The sequence below is a fragment of the Bison bison genome, unplaced genomic scaffold (genome assembly GCF_000754665.1).
Source record: "Bison bison bison isolate TAMUID 2011002044 unplaced genomic scaffold, Bison_UMD1.0 scf7180017864259, whole genome shotgun sequence".
Lineage (NCBI taxonomy): Eukaryota > Metazoa > Chordata > Mammalia > Artiodactyla > Bovidae > Bison > Bison bison.
In genome coordinates this window covers 2,972,294-2,994,640 of record NW_011494831.1, presented here as the reverse complement: position 1 = coordinate 2,994,640, position 22,347 = coordinate 2,972,294, and the positions used below count along the sequence as shown (strand labels likewise).

General features: G+C 35.9%; 1 protein-coding gene across 1 annotated transcript in view; it reads right to left on the bottom strand.

Annotated features, from left to right (window-relative positions):
• Positions 1-33: 33 nt before the first annotated feature.
• The window catches only part of CASC5 (cancer susceptibility candidate 5), a 64,781-nt gene continuing 42,467 nt past the window's right edge, over positions 34-22,347 (bottom strand). The window contains exons 14-26 of the mRNA XM_010847951.1: positions 17,728-17,843; positions 16,106-16,196; positions 15,164-15,280; positions 14,193-14,280; positions 9,137-9,214; positions 8,932-8,971; positions 7,588-7,689; positions 7,047-7,147; positions 4,254-4,322; positions 3,469-3,578; positions 3,141-3,259; positions 2,337-2,459; positions 34-1,595 (exon numbers count right to left, since the gene is read on the bottom strand). Coding sequence (XP_010846253.1) covers positions 1,496-1,595; positions 2,337-2,459; positions 3,141-3,259; positions 3,469-3,578; positions 4,254-4,322; positions 7,047-7,147; positions 7,588-7,689; positions 8,932-8,971; positions 9,137-9,214; positions 14,193-14,280; positions 15,164-15,280; positions 16,106-16,196; positions 17,728-17,843 — 1,254 coding nt within the window. The 3' untranslated portion in view covers positions 34-1,495. The remainder of the gene's footprint in view (positions 1,596-2,336; positions 2,460-3,140; positions 3,260-3,468; positions 3,579-4,253; positions 4,323-7,046; positions 7,148-7,587; positions 7,690-8,931; positions 8,972-9,136; positions 9,215-14,192; positions 14,281-15,163; positions 15,281-16,105; positions 16,197-17,727; positions 17,844-22,347) is intronic.

The following is a 22,347-nucleotide window of genomic DNA, read 5'->3' as shown; positions in this document are numbered from 1 at the left end:
GGTAAAAAAAAAAAAAAAACTTCATAAAGAGATACCACTTTAAACATATTTTACATAATAAACGTACTTTAATAGTGCAAAAAAATCTATTTCCAATCACTACTGAAGAAACTTCTAAAGAATTTTATAAAAATAGCCAATACTTTGAACAACTAGAAAAGCAAATAACTAGATAAATAATACAATTATGTTCTCCAAACCCAAGAAAGCAGAGATTATCATTACAAGCCAAATCATCCTTGGAACTGGTCATTCCAGGTTGCCAAAATGCATAAAACAAAACTTCTACTTTTTTAGGTTTACAGAAAGAAAGAAAACAACTCCAGTAAGAAAACAAATTTCATGGGCAGTTTCAGGGAAACACATCATATTGATGACCTTAAAATTTTTTCAAGGAGTTTACAGAAACAGGGAGCATTTAAATATTTATTTTTATGGCAAATGAGTTTTATGTTGACTTTTGAAGCTTAAAAGACCATTTACTATTTTGACTAGTAGTTCAGGAGTAAAAGCCAATCAGGAGGGCAGATAACATTCATGGGACCCATAGAACTTTAACCTGATCCCAAAATATAAAGCAAAATATTAAGACAAATTAGTTTAAAAATGTAAATATATTTGAGAAATATATAAGGGAAACAAAAATTATCATGATTAGGATTTGACTAAAGAGTAGATGAAGTTTTTTCACATTTGTCTATCTTACAGATAATACTGATTATGCAGTTATCAATGGACATGCCTATTTTTGTGTATAAGAAAGTGTTTGGCTTCAGAAAACAATACTTAAAAGTTCATTACCATTACCAAAACTTGACAAATCTGTGTTTTGGGTGTGATATTGTTTGAAGCTATTATTAAATGAAAGAGACTGAGAATCTTGTTGTAAAGCATCCTTCAGAAAGATGTTTTATCTCTATGTATTTCTATATACATCTCTTTACTATATCACAAACACAAAAACAGTATTAATATATTTACATATATGTATCAGACCAAAAATTAATTTTTCCCTACAAAATTATATTTATTAGGAAAATACTAGTAGACACTATATAAAAGAACACAAGGTGTTTAAGAGAAGATGGCAACCACTCCAACAGCTGAGTGCTACTGCTTTCTCTTAATAACATCTCTGGAATGGAGAAAAAAGGAGGATGAATGGTTTGTAGATAGACCTGACTACCCTGGAAATATTTGGTAGGCAGAAGGCAGAAACCTAAAAATCACAGCCCTAGATATGGGAAAATGGCTAATATTTTTGTCTGTGGTGACCCCTCCTCTTATACTTAAAAGTTAATTCTTAAAGGGTTTGTACTAAAGCAGAGAGCATAACTTTAGTGGGAGAAATTTCCATCAGAAGAAACTTTACTAGGCTTCTATGACCTAAAGATGAATATTAAACAGTAATTGAAACGCTGGAAGTATTATTATTAAGTGTACTGTGTTTGATTTTTATAACTGCAATCCATGATTCTAGTGGTAGAAATGGCAGTCAGTCCTGAAGCAGATCTCGGTAAATTTGTTTGACTACATTCTTTAGGTAGTTGTCTTCCAGTGGCACTTTAGATAGAATGGCAGTGACTTCATCTTGGCTGGAAAGAACAAAAGGCTAATTAATTTTTCTGGAAACTTGTCTTCATTTCAATGAAATTCATATTTTTGAGTAGGGTTTCTCTATCTACTAGGAAGCACAAACAGGCATGTCTGGAAATAATTAGACTGTCCAATCTGAACTGAGATTCTAAAAATAAGGTCTAAGAACCAATTATGTATGTAATTGTGAGGTACTGTGACTTAGCTGCTTTCTCTCGCAATAAAAATCTAAACTATTGGTGTTTGCTGATGGATTTGGGGTGGGCATATTCTACACTCTATCACCTTGCAATCCGTCAGCAGTGTATACAAAAAGTCACAAAACATACAGTAGAAATGAAGTACTTTTAAGTCTGTTCCACAAACTGAGAAAAGCACTATGACTACACAGTTCTTAAAGTGATTACTCTGTTTTTAAGGCCATAAAAGTTGTTCAGATGTGATCTGGGCTAAACTTAAGCAGGATTTTTTTCTTTTTGATTCCTGTTTTACGAAGGAGTGACCATAAAATGGAGCAAATATAAAAAAATAGACCAATGGTCTCCAGTATTCACTGGAGATAGCAATGAAGGTCACTGACTTTAAAAGAACAAATTCTTCAAAATGAAATCAGAGAGAGAGGTGACTTCTGGCTTTCACTATGGTCTATCCATTTTCTGACCACTTTGAGAAATCTTTCAAAGGAAAGAACAAAGGTAAAAAAGTAGTTGGGAGCCCTTTCTTGCTTGCTTTTTACTCACCCAATGTTTCCAAGGTGATTTTGAATAGAGAAAGGTAATGGGACTGATGGGTAGTGGGCTGAGAGAGACAAAGTTATCTCAAACTTTGCAAATGCTGCTGAGCTGGAGAATAAAAGCTTCAATCTGTAAAAGACAAGGTCCTCAATTAAAAATACAAAACAAAAATGGAATGAAACACAAATACATTTTCTTTTTATACTGAAACTATGGTATACATCATTGCTTACTAAAAGAACAGAGGGTAAAACATCTGGAACAAAGCATGCTTATGGTTGTATTTTCATCATTAGTCATCAAACTATTAATTATTTTAATAAGTTTTCGACTAACTACTTACTGTCATGGGTTGTGTCCCCTAAAATTCATGTATTAAAGCCCTAACCCCTAGTACAACAGAATGTGACCTAATTTGTAAAGAGGATCATTGAAGAATTAATTAGTTAAGATGAGATCATTTCAGAGTAGGGTAGGCCCCTAATCCAAAATAACTGGTGTCCTAACAAAGAGGGAACATTTGGACACAGACATACACACAGCAAGAATGTCATGTGAAGATAAAAGAAGCTACTGGGATTACATATTTACAAACAAAGAATGCCAAAAGACTGCCAGCAAATCACCAGAAATTAGGAGAGAGGCATGGAATAGATTCTCTTTCATAGCCATCAGAAGGAACTGATCCTGCTGACACTCTGACCTCAGACTTCCAGCCTCCAGAACTGTGAGACTATGAATTTCCATTGTGTAAGCCACCCAGTCTGTAGTACTCTGTCATGGCAGCTCTACAGAAACTAATACACTTACTCAGTATTATTCACATCTATGCTTATTAGGTTATAATTTGGTCCCCATCGCTTTAAAAACTCAATCTCCTCTCCAAGGAGTTTGCAATGGCTCACTACCAGTGAGATTTCTTGAAGCATCTGGGAAAAATAGAAAAAGAAAAGATGGAAGTATAAAAACATTTCAGGGTTTAGTGACTCTTTTATAAAGAATGGCCCGAAGTTAAACAGTTTAGTATATCTTTAGTATATTTATCATTTCAGGATTCACTATTACATATATAAAATTTCAGTTCTGCTTTTTGGGACAGTTGACATGATTTCCTTTAAATATTTCAGTGGGAATTTACCTTGGGTACCTGATGTTGTGTTGTACATGTCTTCTTCCAGGATTCCTGTTGCTCAATGTACTGGAAAATAAGGTTATGAACTAAAAGGGAGGAAGGAGGAGCTTTATCCTCTGAGGAAGCAAAAAAAAAAAAAAGAAATCAAAAGCAGGCTATTACTTATCATTCATGTATTATATATACACACACACACACACACACACTAGAAATATTAACTAGAAATACCTTCAAACAACTAGGTATCTAACTATCATCTCCATTTTATTTTCAAACACATAAATCATCATATATAGTGAACATAAGTCACTGTGATATAAACTCAAGCCTTTATCACATACAGAATAAAACTGAGATAAATGTGTAGGTTTAAATGTAACATAACCCTGAGTTTAAATTCTGGCTTTCCTTACTACCTGAGTGATCCTAAGCACAAAATTGCTTTTGAGCTATAGTTCTCTAATCACAAAATGGAGAATAGTGTTGATGTGAGTAATACACATGTCTGATACAGAGTAAGTACCCATAATGGTAATTTTTAAATTATGGAAATAGCTATTACTCAAGATTTAGTAATAATTTTTTAAAATTTCTTTTAAAGCCCACACAATATTTAGAACAATTCTCAAGCAGTTTTTGGTCTAATACACATTTCTAATTACTATTGTTGTTTATATTTAATTTAGTATATAAAAGAGTTCTCAAGGAGCAATATACACTTATTAAATAATTTAATCAATATTAAATAAATTTCCAACAAAGTTTTGTTGGATTAAATGTTCTGAACTTACCATCTAACAGAGACTGAAAATTCAGATCAACAATCTTCCTATAAGCCTTGCCCAGGAAAGGGAGACCAACTAGGGAAAAACCAGCACAAAAACAGTATTTCTTTTTATCATCTGATTTAAAGCCACACACAACTCAGTACTTTAGAATCCTATTCTTTCTGGGTAGCAGGGTTTTTTCATAGACAGTTGAAGCTTTATCCCTGAATCATACTATTCTCTGTGTATGTAAAGTTTCCCCTGAGAACACTGAACTATATTAACTGGCAGGCCTTTAAGGAAATTTAAGGTGTGCGACATTTTTGTAAATTTATCAGGGCCTCCTCCTTTGAACACTAACGTCTGTGAAAAAAAAATGTTCTTTTTAGGAATCATATAAAGAAGATGACTACAACCTCCCCACACCTATTATCTTTGTACAAATACAGTGAAAACAATTTATGCTTTTAGCATCACAGTAATTTTAGCCACTCCAGTATTCTTGCCTGGGAAATCCCATAGACAGAGGAGTCTGGCGGGCTATAGTGAATAGGGTCACATAAGAGTTGGATGTGACTTAGTGACTAAATAACAGCAATGAATTTTAGGTAGCTAGGAGAGCTGATTGTTCTTCCATACACCAGAGTTATCTCTTGTCTCTAAGATTCTGATTCTTTTCACTCTATTGAATATTTTCTACGTGTTAGGCACTGAGGATATGCTAGTGAGACAAACAAACATGATCAACCCATGCTCTAAAGAATTACAGCTCAGGGGGACACACAGATAATTGCACTAATAAACACACCAAGAACTACAAACTGTAATAAACACAATTAAGAAAACTGCATGAAGCAATTAGAACATATACCAGGAGGGCAAATAGCAGAGGGAGTGAGTAAAAGAAGAGTCAAGGAAAACTTTCCTGAGAAAGTGATAATTTAGTTGAGCTCTTAAGGACTATTAGTAGACATTTACTTGGTGAAGAGGAGGTACTATGGTCTGAAAATTCATAGGCTGAAAACCTAATGCCCCCTGTGATAGTTGTAGGAGGTGGGACCTTTGGGAGGTGCTTAGATCATAAGGATGGAGCCCTTATGAATGGGATTAGTGCTCTTAAAACAGAGACCTTGAAGAGCTAGCTAGTTATGTGAGGATACAATGGAGTCTGCAGCCTGGAAGAGGGCCCTTGCCTGACCATACTGGCATCCATATCTTGAGCTTCCAGCCTCCAGAACTGTGAGAAATAAATTTCTGTTGTTTATAAGCTACTTGGTGTATGGTATGTAAAATTTTATATTTTTAAATTTTCTCTAGTTGCAGCATGCAGGCCTCTCTTGTTGTGGAACATGGGTTCTAGAACGTGCCGGTGGCTCCATAGTTTCAGTGCATGGACTTAGCTGTCCCAAGACGTGTGGGATCTTAGTTCCCCATCCAGGGATTGAACCCATGTCCCTTGCACTGGAAGGCGGATTCTATACCACTGGACCACCAGGGAAGTCCCAGTTTATGGTATTTTCAAAATGGCAACCCAGAAGGACTAAGATAGGGCAAAAGTTTCCAGGCATAAGAAACATCAGGATGAATGTCCTGAGGTAGGATGGAATATGACTGAGCATGAATGACCATGATCTTTTAAAGAAATGAAAGAAATTCACTGTGGCCGATGTGCAGAGAACAGTGTCAGATGAGGCAGGAAAAGGAGGAAAAATTCAATTCATTCAAGGCTTTACAGGTTATAAGCATTTTGATCATCAGTTTAAGAGTAGGAGGTACATGATAAAATTTTCAACAATTACTATAGCTACAGGAAGGAGAAAGAAATAGAGGGGAAAAGAAAAAGTTCCAGAAAGACTATCTATATGTTATTGTACAGACTGAAGGTGTCTCTTGGCAGAAGAGACACAAAAAAGTAGAAGAATGTTAAATATGAATCAGTAAGTCATAATTTAGATATGCCAGGTAAAGAAGAAAGCGGTACAGAGTGATTCCTAACTTTTAATTTCGGACCTGAACAGAAGTTGATGCTATTCATTTAGAAAAGGAACTTTTTTATGGTGGCGGTGGTGGTGGGGGGGGTGTTCCACACGATTTACAGGATTTTAGATTCTCAACCAGAGACTGAACCTGGGGCCATGGTAGTAAAAGCGCAAGTCCTAATCACTGAACAGACAAGGAGTTCCCAGGAACTGTTAAGGAGAATTGGGCTTGGACAAGGCTGAGAAATTATAAAGATTCAAAGTTTCAGTTTGGCCATGTTCACCCAGGGCTGGCCATGCTGAAGTTGTTTCAAGAGAAGAGACCTAAAGATACTGACAGGAGATTATAACAAAATAGCTAGGACTCTATCAACTTACCATCTAGTGATGTTTACCTATTTTGATAAACCTACCAATCAATATACAGAGAATTTCCAATTAGCTTTTTGGGTTAACTTATGTACATCAAAAACCCAGTCAAGAATCATCAGCATTAGAGCAAATACTCTATCACAACAGACAGACTGATGAAAAAAAAGAAATCAGACTAAATAGATGTGAAGAGCATGTTGATCCATTTTTCTGGATAGGCAAAAATTCTATTATCTAATGTAATTTAACAAAGGGCAACTTTTCACCAGCTGAAGGTTTTTACTTTTTATTTAATAAAATAAAATTCTATTATCACTAATTAAAGTGATTGCCTCTTTTAAGATTTTCAGCAGTACTTTCATCATGTCAATACATGTTAATATTACATTAAAACAAAGATATGAATCTTTAGTAAGTTTAAGCATACATTTATCTGCGGAGGAATTATCTTATTATTGCTACTTACCTACTGGCTCTCCAAAGGTAATGATGAGTTCTATTGTGTCATAAAGAAAGGTGAATACAGCTTGATAATCACTCCACTCAATGACATCCCATTCAGACAAGCTGAAGAAAGAGAAAAGACAAAAAAACATTTTTAAGATAAAAGAAGAGAGTTAACTTCTTCTACCACCTGAATAGTACCATCAGCAGCTACTGGAGTTTTCTACTGGCTTGGGAGACAGTCATTATTTTAATTCCAAGACTGTGAATGTACAAACTTATGCTTTTGAAAGAAATAAGAACTGACTCAATTTTGAGTTATATGTCAGAGAAAAGCCAAGTCTAGGCAATATAAAATATTAAATATTTTAACATTACAAATTTCATAGCTCTCCCACCTTGTATACTTTCAGCTTCAAAAATTATTCTTTTTGAGAATACATTGCATTATAGCTTAAAAACAGTGATACACATTACAAACACATGTCAACTGCACTAGTGGACTGAGACAACCACAAAGGTACAGGATAAAACACAAATTAATGCTACCTGTTTTCCCTTACCTCAACTGATCCAGTAGCTCTTCAGTTCTCTTTGTTTGTTTTTGCACAAAGTCTAATTGAGCAAGGATCTGCTCTTTCTGTATCTCCAGCTCTAAGAAATTTCTGCAAATCAAACCAGGTATTCACAGAAAGATAAGGTCACTGCTAGAGAATTCAGACATCATTAAAATAAAAGTTTATGACTAAAAGCCATGTGCTAAATGGCTCCCCCAGTGAGGTGAATGACGTATATTTTTGCATTTTTAGGTTTTTTTTAAATAAACATTAAACTAGAAGTTTGGGTCTATTATTATTAAAATTTACATTCCCCCCTCCACCCCATCCCACCCTCCTAGGTTGCTAAAAAACACCGAGCTCCCTGTGTTATACAACACTTCCCATTACTGATCTATTTTACATGTGGTAATACATACGTTTCAATGCTAGTCTCACAATTCATCCTATCCTCTCTTTCTGCTATGTCTAAAGTCCGTTCTCTATGTCTATGTCTCTATTCCCGCACTACAAATAGGTTCGTCAGTACCATTTTTCTAGGTCCCATATACATGCATTAATATATGGTATTTGTTTTTCTCTTTCTGACTTAATTCACTCTTTCTAACAAGCTCTAGGTTCATCCACCACACTAGAATATGTATCCTTATGGCTGATTCACATTGTTGTATGGCAGAAGCTAACACGATATTGTAAAGCAATTATCCTCCAATTAAAAATAAATTAACAAAAACTAACCTCAAAAAAATTTAATTTTCATTTTGATGTTAAAAATATAAGCATAATATAGACCATAAGAATGCCCACCTTAAAAATTAAACATGCCATAATTTTGGTGCATGCATTTGGTTTTGTTTAGCTTATTAGAGCTAAACAGAATTTATATTTTGTTAGTCATTTTGCTAGCATCAATTTAATTTTAGCTAAATTATTATCACCTATCAAGTTAATGTTTCCAGTTGGAATTTTACTGGTTTTGTCATTATTTGTATTTGATTTCTTTGAGTCTTACAGTTAAATTAAGATCCAGAGTATAAGAAACACACCTCATTTTATATTTATTTACAGTTAAGTGTCATACAAAAGTAGTTTAATGCTAGATTTTCTTTAACAGGATCCTGATATTACACAAGCTTGAGAACTACTGCCTTGGATTAACGCTTTGTAAGCAATAAATGCTTAGAGAATACTGCTAAGATGGCCTCCAAGGTCAAGTTCAAAGTGGAGTAGAAGCCCTGGCTCAACCTTAGTCAATATTCATGTTCTCAATCTTGTCAGTTTCTGGAGGTAGGAAATCACTTAACCATGTAGAGGTTAGCATATTTTCTAACACTCAAACTGAAGGCTAACCTTTGAAGCTTTTCTTCCTCAGTTTTCAGCTGTTCCAGTTCTTTGAAAAGAAAAACAAAAACAAATCTATCAGAATGTACACATTAAAATACTGGTATACAAATCATCTGTTTTATTGAAAAGTCTATCTCATTAATCTCATTTAAATAAAAAACTCAGAACAGAGGATTTTTTCCCCATTTACCTCCCTAATTAAATCAGTTACCTTTCTCTGCAGCTCTCACTTCAGAATTCAGTTCTTCCACAGGACTGTCTTTCTGTTCATCCTCCAAACTCTTAGTTTCTAAAGTAGACCATGGATTAAAATAACTCAGTCAAAAATAACTAAACAACCAGAGATGAAAAGAAGAGATGGTCCCAAAATGTCGTATTAAGAATATTTCACAAGCATTTATGCTAACCCACCTTTTCCTTGACAAAAAAGCACTGAGATAAAATAATAATTTCGTAAGACTTGCTTCTAGTGGCAGATGGAAACTGTTCATATATAATTTGCATACATCAAAATTATTGTTAGGCAACCCCATGGACTAAGCAGGAACACATACACATATATAAATGCACACACACATACTTAAATTTATTTCTGATACTTTGGAATCATCCCTAAAAGCCTTCTCTCTCCCCACATCCAAATCAACTTTAGACTTTTACCTCAGAAATATTTTGTGAATCTACTTTTTTCCTTCACCACTACTAAGTTCCCTTTATATAAACTATTGTCCTTTATTAACCATACCATCCAATAACTGCTTAACTTCTTAATTTACAGCCAATGCTTAACACCCTTCAAATGGCTATTCACTGTTCTCAGAAAAAGTCAAAATTCCTTAAGAGGCCCTCCTTGACCTGGTCCCTAAAGCTGGCATCTCCAGCTTTATCTCAGACTATGTTCCCTTTTGTTCTCTCTATTCTAGCCACATTTGCCTTATTTCAGATCCTTTTACTTGGTATATTCTTTTCCATAGAAAGGCTTCTGCCTGTGTTATTCATATTGAGCAGTCTGCTTTTCCCTCCCTTCTCACTTTAGCCCCAACTTATTCTTCAGACCTTGGCTTAAATGCCACTTCCTCAAAGGGAAGCCTCTCCTGACCTGACAGATTTCTACTTCAGGAACTTACGGCACCCTGGAACCACTCTTCCACTATTTAATGCTTATAATCTTTCCTCAATATTGTAAAAGCAAATTGTCAAATCCAAACATATTTGAATGTGATCTCCTGTAATATGAAACTAAAATAGCATTGGAGCTCTGTATAGTAATGTAAAAACTTAAAGTATGGAAGCCTTTCTTAATATATGAATGTTTGAATTAAAAGATAGTAATGGGAGAATTGACAAAAAAAAAAAAAAATACTCCACAAGGGCATAAAGTTTTGTTTTTAATCACTACAGTAGTCTTAGCACCAAGCACTATACAAAGCACATGATAGGTACTTCGTAATTTGCTCAAGGAATAATGAAGAAAGAAGACAGAAATAGAGAGCCATTCAGTGGCAACTAGAGAAAGAGTGTGATTGTTGGTACTTTTAAAGGTAAGAAGTGAATATATTCAGTGGAGGAGGCAGAGAGGTTGTAAATACAAGAGATAAGGGAAAGTCAGTGTGATAAGATTCCTGAGAAGACAAGAGAGGCTGCAATTCAAAGTTTAGGTGGAGAGATTGATCTTAGGGAAAAGAAAGGAAGGATGAAAGAATGGATACAGATATATAAAAGTTTGGTTTGTTTTGTAGCAGGAAGTTTAGAAATTCTGGCTTCTATTTTTTTTCATGAAGTGAAAAAGCAAGGTAATGAACAAAGGGGTGTGACAGTCTAAGATTATGGACTTCATATATTTATTACCAGTTCAATGCAGAAAATATGCACCAGGCACTTTTTCTGTGTAAAGCATAGTGCTAAGAATTTTGAAGGATATGAAGAAAAATAAAAGCTGATCTTTGTCCTCAATGGAGCTTACAAATTAGATAGGAAAGTAAACTATAAAGAAGTAACTATAATTACAATTAGATATGATAGGTACAATAAAATAGCCATAGCAGCTCAAGAGAGAGAACACTATCCCTTGGTAAAAAATAAAAGGAGAATGTATTAGGCAAACACAAAGTGGCAGAACTGCATAGAAATGACAAGATTTGGTTGGAATTTAGAATGTGTAAGGGAGTAATAGTAAAAATCATGTAAGAAGGGAATATCTGAAAACGATGGTTGAGAACGCTAAATGTCAAACTCAGGAGTTTGGACTTTATTTTGTAATACATGGAAAGCCAGAAGTTTCTCAGGGTAGGAACACAAAAAAGGTGGCAAGAATTCATGGAAGAACTATACAGAACAGATCTTCATGATCCAGACAACCACAATGGTGTGATCACTCACCTAGAGCCAGACACCCTGAGTCTGAAGTCAAGTGGGCCTAAGGAAGCATCACTACGAACAAAGCTAGTGGAGGTGGTAGAATTCCAGGTGAGCTATTTCAAGTCCTAGAAGATGATATTGTTAAAGTGCTGCACTCAATATGCCAGCAAATTTGGAAAATTCAGCAGTGGCCACAGGACTGGAAAAGGTCAGTTTTCATTCCAATCCCAAAGAAAGGCAATGTCACAGAATGTTTAAACTACGGCACAATTGCACTCATCTCACACACTAGCAAAGAAATGCTCAAAATTCTCCAAGTGAGGCTTCAACAGTATGTGAACGAGAACTTCCAGAAGTTCAAGCTGGATTTAGAAAAGGCAGAGGAACCAGAGATCAAATTGCCAACATCTGCTGGATCGTAGAAAAAGAGAGTTCCAGGAACTCTGCTTTATTGACTACACCAAAGCCTTTGACTGTGTGGATCACAACACACTGTGGAAAATCCTTAAAGAGATGGAAATACCAGACCACTTGACCTGCCTCCTGAGAAATCTGTAGGCAGGTCAAGAAGCAACAGTTAGAACTGGACATGGAACAACAGACTGGCTCCAAATTGAGAAAGGAGTACGTCAAGGCTGTATATTGTCACCCTACTTATTTAACTTATATGCAGAGTACATTATGCGAAATGCCGGGCTAGATGAAGCACAAGCTGGAATCAAGATTGCCAGGAAAAATATCAATAACCTCAGATATGCATATGATACCATCCTTATGGCAGAAATTGAAGAGGAACTGAGGAGCCTCTTGATGAAAGTGAAAGAGAAGAGTGAAAAAGCTGGCTTAGAACTCAATAGTCAGAAAATGAAGATCATGGCATCCAGTCCTATCATGGGTCCCCTCCAGTCCCATCACCTCATGGCAAATAGATGGGGAAACAATGGAAACAGTGACAGACTTTATTTTGAGGGCTCCAAAATCACTGCAGATGATGATTGCAGGCATGAAATTAAACTATGCTTGTTCCTTGGAAGAAAAGCTACAACTGACCTAGACAGCATATTAAAAAGCAGAGACATTACTTTGCCAACAAAGATACATCTAGTCAAAGCTATGGTTTTTCCAGTAGTCATGTATGGATGGGAGAGCTGGACCATAAAGAAAACTGAGCACCAAAGAATTGATGCTTCTGAACTGTGGTGTTGGAGAAGACTCTTGAGAGTCCCTTGGATTGCAAGGAGATCCAACCAGTCAATCCTAAAGGAAATCAACCCTGAATATTCATTGGAAGGACTGATGCTGAAGCTCCAATACTTTGGATACCTGATTAGAACTGACACATTGGAAAAGACCCTGATGCTGGGAAAGACGGAAGGCAGGAGGAGAAGGGGACGACAGAGGAGATGTTTAGATGGCATCACCAACTCAATGGACATGAATTTGAGCAGGCTCCAGGAGCTGGGGATGGACAGGGAAGCCTGGTGTGCTGCAGTCCCTGGGTTGCAAAGAGTCGGACACGACAGTGACTGAACTGAACTGAACATAATGAATACTGTCCTTTATAATTATTAATCCTGCAGCAATGTACAGGTTGGACTGGAAAGAGAGAGAATGAAATTAAGAGTGTAGAAAGATTAGTTAGAAGATCTGAAATGGCACATGTCAGAATTAATGATAGTGTTCATGGGAATGGGGAAGAATACAGAAGATACTGAAGCGGATATAACAGGATTTGATAAAAGACAATAAAACTCAAAGACAATAAAAGTTATGAGCCTTTTACAATTTATAAGAATGGTGACACTTAATACAAATGAGAAGCATCATAGACAACAAATTTTCAGATATTATTTTGAAAATGGAAGACAATAACTTTCATTTTTTTCACATAATGTTTAAGGTGCTTAAAGGACACTTTTGTTGAAAGGTTCAGCAAGAAGCTGGAAATGTTAAGTCTGGAACTCAAGAGAAGAGAAAGATGCCCTCATGCAAAATGATTACAAGTCACTTGAAGGCAAAAATCTGGGACATCCCGGGTGGTCCAGTGGATAAGACTCCAAGCTTCCAATGCATGGGGTTCAGGTTCCATCCCTGGTTGGGGAACCAAGATGCCACATACTGTACCTAAGCCCACATGCCACAACTAGAGAAGCCTGCACACCACAGTGAAGACCCACAGCAGCCTAAATAAATAAACATTTAAAAATGGGCAAAAATCTGTGTATATATTTTTTCTGACACTAAGTGCAGTATCTGGCAGGTAGTAGGTGCTGAACAAATGCTGGATGAATTTAACTGAATTTGGGAATCATTCATATAAACATAATTGTTAAGGCAGATGAAAGTATTAGGGGAGAAAATATAGAAATGAATAGATGAATGCTACACAAGGGGTTAGTTAGAAAAGGGACAAGAGAGGAGCTAAAAGGAAGAGTCAGGAGAAAAGAACAGTATCAAGATAGAGCAATATCATAGAGTTCAGGGAGAAGAACGTTACAGGAAGAAAAGAATAATCAGCAGTGTCAAATACTGAAAGAGGTCTAGATGGCTAAGGACTGAGAGCGACCAAATTTGATGATTATGTGAAATTTTGCGATCTTTGAAAAAGCAGTTTCAAGACAAAACTAACAAGTTGGGATACTGAGAGACCAAACTGAAAGGATAAATAAGTTCATTTATTAAAAAAAAAAAAAAACACAAGATTACGGTCTAGGTTATGAAGAGTTTTCCAAAGAGACTTATTATTTTGGGTATTTCTTGATTATGTTATGAATGACCACAGTAAAGGAGTTGCTCCAATTTAATGTCTCAAGCTGCTAACCAGGCTTCAGCATAGTGCTACTAGCAAAGTAGGGAAGGATTTAGATACAATTAAATTATCTTTTGGAAAAGTATTCAAGATATTTTACCTATTTCCACCTCGGTAAGATAGTTATCAATCTTCTTAAGTGTGTTGTCCATCTCATTTATCCTTTTATGAAGTTTCTCTCTCTCACTCTAAACACACAATATCATAGACTGTCAAGTTAAACCTCAAAACAAAACATTATAACATTATAAACAGTTCAAACTGCTAACATAACTGCTACATCTAATTTATGATCAAGCAAATCTTTTTGTTTGCTTGTTGTTATTTTTGTTTTGGCCCCTTGCAGTGGAAGTGCAGAGTCTTAACCACTGGATCACCAGGGAAGTCCCATGAACAGGCAAATCTAAAAGATCAAAACTTCTAGTCTTGTCTTAAAAAAAGTTTTTTAAGCATACATAACAGATTAATATTAATTCATATTTTATACTTTATTTTAGATTTCTATTAATATATATAACTTAGAGTTTATAAAAATGATCTATGGTCAAATAAATTTGGGAAACACTGTTCAAATAGAATTATAGCATTTTTTCTTTTTAGACCAAAAAAAAAAAAAATTCTGACCTTAGACTTTAATATGTTAGCTATTATATTTCTCCAAAAGGGGGACACTGTATGTAACACTTTTCAGACTTATTTGCCAATGAAAATTTTTTTATGTAGGACCTTTCTTCAAGGATGATAATTTCGAAAAATCTATTTTTTAAAAATACACGCATACACATGCATAGCTGAGTATGGACTATGAGGAAGATAATACCAGAGCACAGATCTTCCTTAGCAAAGGAAGATCATAATTCTATATTGTTTTATTTCAATATATATAATTTGAGACGAGACATATGCCAGGATTTACTACTTTTGTTAAACTGAACCTCACTTCTTATGAACAATTTTAAGTTTTTGCCCAACTCTCATTCACATGTCTCCTAAGGAACATTCTTCATATTCTACAACCACTATAAAGTAATTTTAATAGATCTTTCTAAGCTCTTAACAGTCTCAAATTACCTGAGCTGACTGCACCAGCTTGCTGTATAAAGCCACTTTTCCTTGGTGAGTGAAGACTTTAGTCATCTTGGTAAAACGTGATTTTATTTTGTTCAAGTAAATTCCAAAGGCCTTCAGCTGTAAAGTCAAAGATTACACTGCATTAAAACAAACGAGTTAGAAAAGGCAAAAGGTCTGGGAAGGCTGGTTCAGCTGCTATGTGCTAAGATTTGCCCATCCTAGACTATGATTCCTAAGGCTTCTTATTTGCAAATTTAATTTCACTTAATAGCTTAAGTCCAGAACCAAAGATTTCAACTTTGATTCCAGTTGAATAATTCCAGTACAAAATTAATTTATATTACAAATTAGAAAATGACAGGTTCTTAGTTAATAAAACTTCAATCAGGGCAAATATAAAATGAGTTGCTTATTTAATCAATTAAAGTCTATCTCTTCCCTATCTAAATCTAAGTGAAAAGCAAACAAGAAGGGAACTCTAAATTTCAAACGTATTTCATATATTAAATTGATCATGTAAGAAATGTAAGATTCTATACTAACAATCATTCATGTATAATAAAATCCTACTGACATATTATATCTGAGAAGTAAACTAAAGAACTCACCACTAATTATCAAGTGTGAGTATGTGTATGTATTTGTGTGTGAGTGCTTAGTCGCTCAGTTGTGTCCTACTCTTTGTGACCCCATGGACTGTAGCCCTCCAGGCTCTACTGCCCATGGAGATTCTCCAGACAAGAATACAAGAATGGGTTGCCATGCCCTCCTCCAGGGGATCTTCCCGACCCAGGAACTGAAGCGAGGTCTCCTGCATGGCAGATAGATTCTTTACCAGCTGAGCTACCAGTGAAGTCCAATTATCAAGTAACAGGTACTAATTTCACAATAAACACTGTAATGTCTATAGTGATTCCCATTCAGAAAATAAGACAAAAGTACCTCCTCATCAGAGCAGTGTTTCATTTTTTCCCACAGGTTCCTATTTATATCAGTCAACAGTTTATCTTGGTTTAGTGCAGAAAGCTTTAATCTAAATAGAGAAAAGTTAATTAGCACAGAGTTCAGAAGTCAACCCGAATGATTCAATTTAGATCTACAGGCATACTTAATTTTTCCTAGGTCTTTTCTACATAAAGAGGGGAATTCACTCAGGAATAGTGGCCAGTCTGACTATTTCAACACTTGTAGAACAGTTCAAGAATGTTATGATTCAAAAAGATTTCCCTCCCAAATAGAATTCTCATCTCAAGGCATCAACTTGTTTCAAAATGAAAATACTGTTTTGGTCAAGAAGCTTATTCGGTTAATGAATACACTGTTCAATAAAGTTCTTGGTGAAATGAAAAATATGTCTTTTATTTTTACTTAAAACCAAACAAACTTTTTGGTCAACTCAATATGTTGCTTATAAAGAATCCTTTAAGGGCTTGTGAATGCATAATTGTTGGAAAGTTGTAGTTCTTTACCAGCTGAGCCACAAGGGAAGCCCTTTAAAACTATAATCCCCTTTAATTTATTTTTATTTACTGAGGTAACACTGGTTTAAGACACTGGTTTAAAACACTGGTTATATGTTTCATGTGTACATTATCTTTTGACATCTATGTACACTACAGTGTGTTTACCACCAAAAGTTTTAAAACTACATGATGCTTAAAAGATTACTTCATTTCTTTTCTGTTTGTTAGATTGGTTCAAATTCAGTTTGACAGTTCTAGATAAGTATGATATAAACACTGCCTTGAGTTGTAAGTTTTGGTTTACCTGTGAAAATCTAGATATACCTAATTTGTAAATTAGTCTGCTGCATCTACTTAAACCAAACCACTGAGCTACAGTCTTGATTAAAACCATGTTCTTTTATAAAGCAAACTAAGAGCAAGTGTGATAAAACTATAAACCCAAAGGCAATCTTACTTTTAGACACTATATAAATCTCTAAAGGGTACTATCTTCTTTTAAACACGTTCTTTTGGAATTTATGATATCATAATCTAATAATTATTGCTTATAAGGACCTCTGTTGTTGTTGTTTAATCACCAAGTCATGTTCAACTCTTTTGTGACCCCAAGGCTATAGCCTGCCAGGCTCCTTTGTCCATGGAATTTTCCAGGAAAGAATACTGGAGCAGGTTGCTATTTCCTTCTCCAGGGGATCTTCCCCACCCAGGGATTAAACCTGAATCTCCTGCTTGGTAGGTGGATTCTTTACAACTGAGCCACCTGGGAATCCCTATTAAGGACATACTCTTTGCTACGAATGGCATGCAAACTTATATATACTACTTCTACTGCTCATTATATACACTACTTCTACACTACTAAGTAGGTATTATTAACCTCAATTGATGAATGTGGAAATGAAGGTTAAATAACTTACATAAGTAGCCAAGAGTTGAACTTCCATCTGACTACAAACCTGAAATTCTTTCCCATATACTATATATACTGCCAATTAATGCGGTCAGCTTTTCTTATGCCAGTGTTATTCTAATCAAAATCTTGTCACACAGATTATTCACCCATCCAACAAAACACACAAAAAATGGAAACTTTCATACTCTTCAATCTTCCGGCAAAGAACTTCACAATCTTCTTTATAAATCTGTATCTTGGGTCGGTAAACATATTGACTTAACATCAGGTCTTCCAGAGTAGGTGATGTGTTTACAGCAAACTGGAAAAAAAAAATCCCTTAAAACTGGTATTTTGAGGACCAAACCACGTGCAAGGACTGTTAAGAGTCTCAAAACAGTGCTTGAGACGTGAGTGCTTACTTTTACAAGTTCTACAAAGGAAAAATGGAAAACTTTAAATTCATATACCTAGTAAGCTACAGTTGGAATTTGAAATAAAGTCTCTGACATCAAAGTCCATTTCCCACTGATGTTTAGAGGAACTGTGGAAGTTCCACACATAGGCTTAAAAATGATTTGAAAATGTTTATGCATTATTTGCACAAACACCTCAATAAACTTGGGTGGGAGAGAGAAATGGTTATACATTGTGTTTGAAGGATAACTGCTTTGCAGAATTTTGTTGTTTTTTGTCAAACCTCAACATGAATCAGCCACAGGTATACATATATCCCTCCCTTTTGAACCTCTCTTTCATCTCCCGCCCTATCCCACCCCTCTAGATTGATACAGAGACCCTGTTTGAATTTTACACATTGTTTTAAAACTATCAATATCTGAAAATTAAAACTTATAAAAAACCTCTTTATTGAAAGAAAAAAAAAAAGATGCCAGTTTCTAAGATTATTCTTTTCTATTCTCATTCACTAGCCCTGATTCTTACTTCTATCCCAGGTTGAACTCAGACTTTTCTGGCATACATAAAATGAAGCAGTAAAAATCTGGTTATTTTTTTAAATGTCTTATAATGTCTTTTGGACATTTTTAAAAACGTCTTATAGCTCTAACCCAATGACTTTCTGATGTCCCTAATGCAGTGTTGGAAAAACCAAGTTAGCCTATTACATATAAAATCCAAAGAAAACACTACAAATGTCCATTATTCATAGGCCGTGTGGCACAGAATAAGTCATTTTAGCATTCTAGGTTTTGGCCTCATCTATAAAATGGGCACAATATTGACCAACCTCTTAAGATCAAAGTAAAAGTTTTTAAAAAAGGTACCAAAGCTCAGGGCCTGCTAAATAATCTAACAAACTTTAGTTTCCTCTCATGCTCTCCTTTCAGTTGATAAATTAAAAGGAAATACAAATGAGGTTTTAATTTCATTTCTCCATCTGTAACTAGTTTTCTAACATGTTGTTAAAGTGCAAAAAGGTGCTAAAGGCAATGATTACTGATGATGACTCTCTTTCTTAAAAAGTAGTTTTAAGGCTAAATTTATAAAGAAAAATCAAAGCTCTATACTTCTCAAAGAAATCAGGCCTCCTTGGGAACATGGCTGACTGTCTTTCATATAGGAGCCAAATACTTAATAAAAGATATTTTTTTTTACATAAGTATTTGGACATAATATGAAAAAATGAAGAAAATCATGATATCACTACTTTACAACTCTTAATAAATTGCTAGATCTAGATAATGATAACTTAATGGTGATCATCACCAGACATTAACTCCTGATGGAAGGACAAGTATAAAGTAAACTTGCAAAACAAAAACATGTCATCTGATAAAGCCTCTGCTGATTTACAGAAAATACAAAGGACAGGAGGACACGTTAAAACTAAAGTTAGGGTATGAAAAATGGGCAAAACACATACTTAGCAGAGTATGGAAAAACCTGGTTTCCTCCAAAAAAAAAAGAGGGAGAGAGAAGGGAGATCGGGGGACAGAGGGTTATTGAAGGGGACCTTATACTTTAAAATATAATTAAGAAAGAGCTATCAATCTCATTTGGGTTGCAATTTAACAAACTGGAAAATAATGCAGACAATCAGGGAAATATAATACTGACTGAATAATTAATCACTTAAAGATAAGATTATCATATTTGGACATAGTTTAAAGAGTCCTCATCTTTTCAGGGATATATACTGAAATACAGATAAATTGATGATACCTGGGATTTCCTTCAAAATAACAGGATGGGGAGGTAGGGAAATATACAGACAAGGATTGATAATTTTTCTTCAAGTCTTTATTGAATTTGTTACAACATTGCTTCTGTTCTATGTTTTTGTTTTTTGGCCCTGAGGCACGTGGGATCTTAGCTCCCCAACGAGGGAACAAACTTGTACTCCCCGCATTGGAAGGCGAAGTCTTAACCACTGGACTACCAGGGAAGTCCCAGAAGTTGATAATTTTTGAAGTTTGGTGATAGATACATGAGAAGTTCATTAAACTATTATTTACTTTTGTATATGTTTGAAAATTCCTATAACATCTAAGTTTTCTTTCTTTAAAGAGTAAGGTTTCTCTTGAACCTTCATAACCACAAAGTGAAACACAGGACTAAGTTCCCAGAGATTCACCAGGAATGCCAAATGCAAAGGATATCAGGCTTATGCACTGTGCATACAACTGAATGCAATTGCCTATGCTGTAATGCAATACATGGGTTAAACTGCTGCTCCTTGATTCCAGGACTACATGCACAAGTCACTCCCTTCCCTTGCTTTATCTATTTTGATTAAGTGTCCAATTTATGCACTATCAGCTCTTAGATATTTCAGGCCTGGTAAGGGTAACTTAAATGCAGAGTACATCATGAGAAACGGTGGGTTGGAAGAAGCACAAGCTGGAATCACGATTGCCGGGAGAAATATCAATAACCTCAGATATGCAGATGACACTACCCTTATGGCAGAAAGTGAAGAGGAACTACAAAGCCTCTTGATGAAAGTGAAAGAGGAGAGTGAAATCGTTGGCTTAAAGCTCAACATTCAGAAAACGAAGATCATGGGATCTGGTCCCATCACTTCATGGGAAATAGATGGGGAAACAGTGGAAACAGTGTCAGACTTTATTTTTTGGGGCTCCAAAATCACTGCAGATGGTGACTGCAGCCATGAAATTAAAAGACACTTACCCCTTGGAAGAAAAGTTATGACCAACCTAGATAGCATATTGAAAAGCAGAGACATTACTTTGCCAACAAAGGTCTAATCAAGGCTATGGTTTTTCCAGTGGTCATGTATGTATGTGAGAGTTGGACTGTGAAGAAAGCTGAGCACAGAAGAATTGATGCTTTTGAAATGTGGTGTTGGAGAAGACTCTTGAGAGTCCCATGGACTGCAAGGAGATCCAACCAGTCCATTCTGAAGGAGATCAGCCCTGGGTGTTCTTTGGAAGGAATGATGCTAAAGCTGAAAGTCCAGTACTTTGGCCATCTCATGCGAAGAGTTGACTCACTGGAAAAGACTCTGATGCTGGGAGGGATTGGGGCAGGAGGAGAAGGGGATGACAGAGGATGAGATGGCTGGATGGCATCACCGACTCGAAGGACGTGAGTCTGGGTGAACTCCAGGAGTTGGTGATAGACAGGGAGGCCTGGTGTGCTGCGATTCATGGGGTCTCAAAGAGTCGGACATGACTGAGCAACTGAACTGAACTAAGGGTACCTGCAATAGTTCCACAACTGCACTGAAAGGGAGTATTTTGGTATGAAACACTCCTTGGGCATGCAGGAGGTCATGGGGCACTAACATAGAACCTTTTTTTCCCCTCTCAGTTTTATTGAGATATAATTGACATACAGCACTGTATCAGTTTAAGCTTTACAGCATAATGATTTGACTTACATACATCATGAAATGATTATCACAAGTTTAATGAATATCTATCACATGGAACAACAGACATGGAACCATCCAAATCGGGAACCAGTACATCAAGGCTGTATACTGTTGCCCGGCTTATTTAACATATATGCAGAGTACATCATGTGAAATGCCGGGCTGGATGAAGCACAAGCTGGAATTAAGATTGCAGGGAGAAATATCAATAACCTCATTTATGCAGATGACCACCCTTATGGCAGAAAGTGAAGAAGAACTAAAGAGACTCTTGATGAAGGTGAAAGAGGAGAGTGAAAAAGTTAGCTGAAAACTCAACATTCAGAAAACTAAGATCACGGCATCTGGGCCCATCACTTCATGGCAAATAGATGGGGAAATAATGGAAACAGTGAGAGATTTTTTTTGGGGGGTGGGCTCCAAAATCACCGTAGATACTGACTACAGCCATGAAATTAAAAGATGCTTGTTTCTTGGAAGAAAAGCTATGACCAACCCAGACAGCATATTAAAAAGCAAAGACATTACCTTGCCAATAAAGTCTGTCTAGTCAAAGCTATGGCTTTTCCAGTAGTCATGTATGGATATAAGAGTTGGACTATAAAGAAAGCTGCAACCAGAAGAATTGATGCTTTTGAACTATGGTGTTGGAGAATACTCTTGAGAATCACTTGGACTGTAACCAGATCCAACCAGTCCATCCTAAAGGAAATCAGTCCTGAATATTAATTGGAAGGACTGATGCTGAAGCTGAAACTCCAATACTTTGGCCACCTGAGGCGAAGAACTGACTCATTGGAAAAGACCCTGATGCTGTGAAAGACTGAAGGCAGGAGGAGAAGGGGATGACAGAGGATGAGATAGTTGAATGGCATCACCAACTGGATGGACATGAGTTTGAGTAAGCTCCAGGAGTTGGTGATGGACAGGGAAGTCTGGTGTGCTGCAGTCCCTGGGTTGCAAAGAG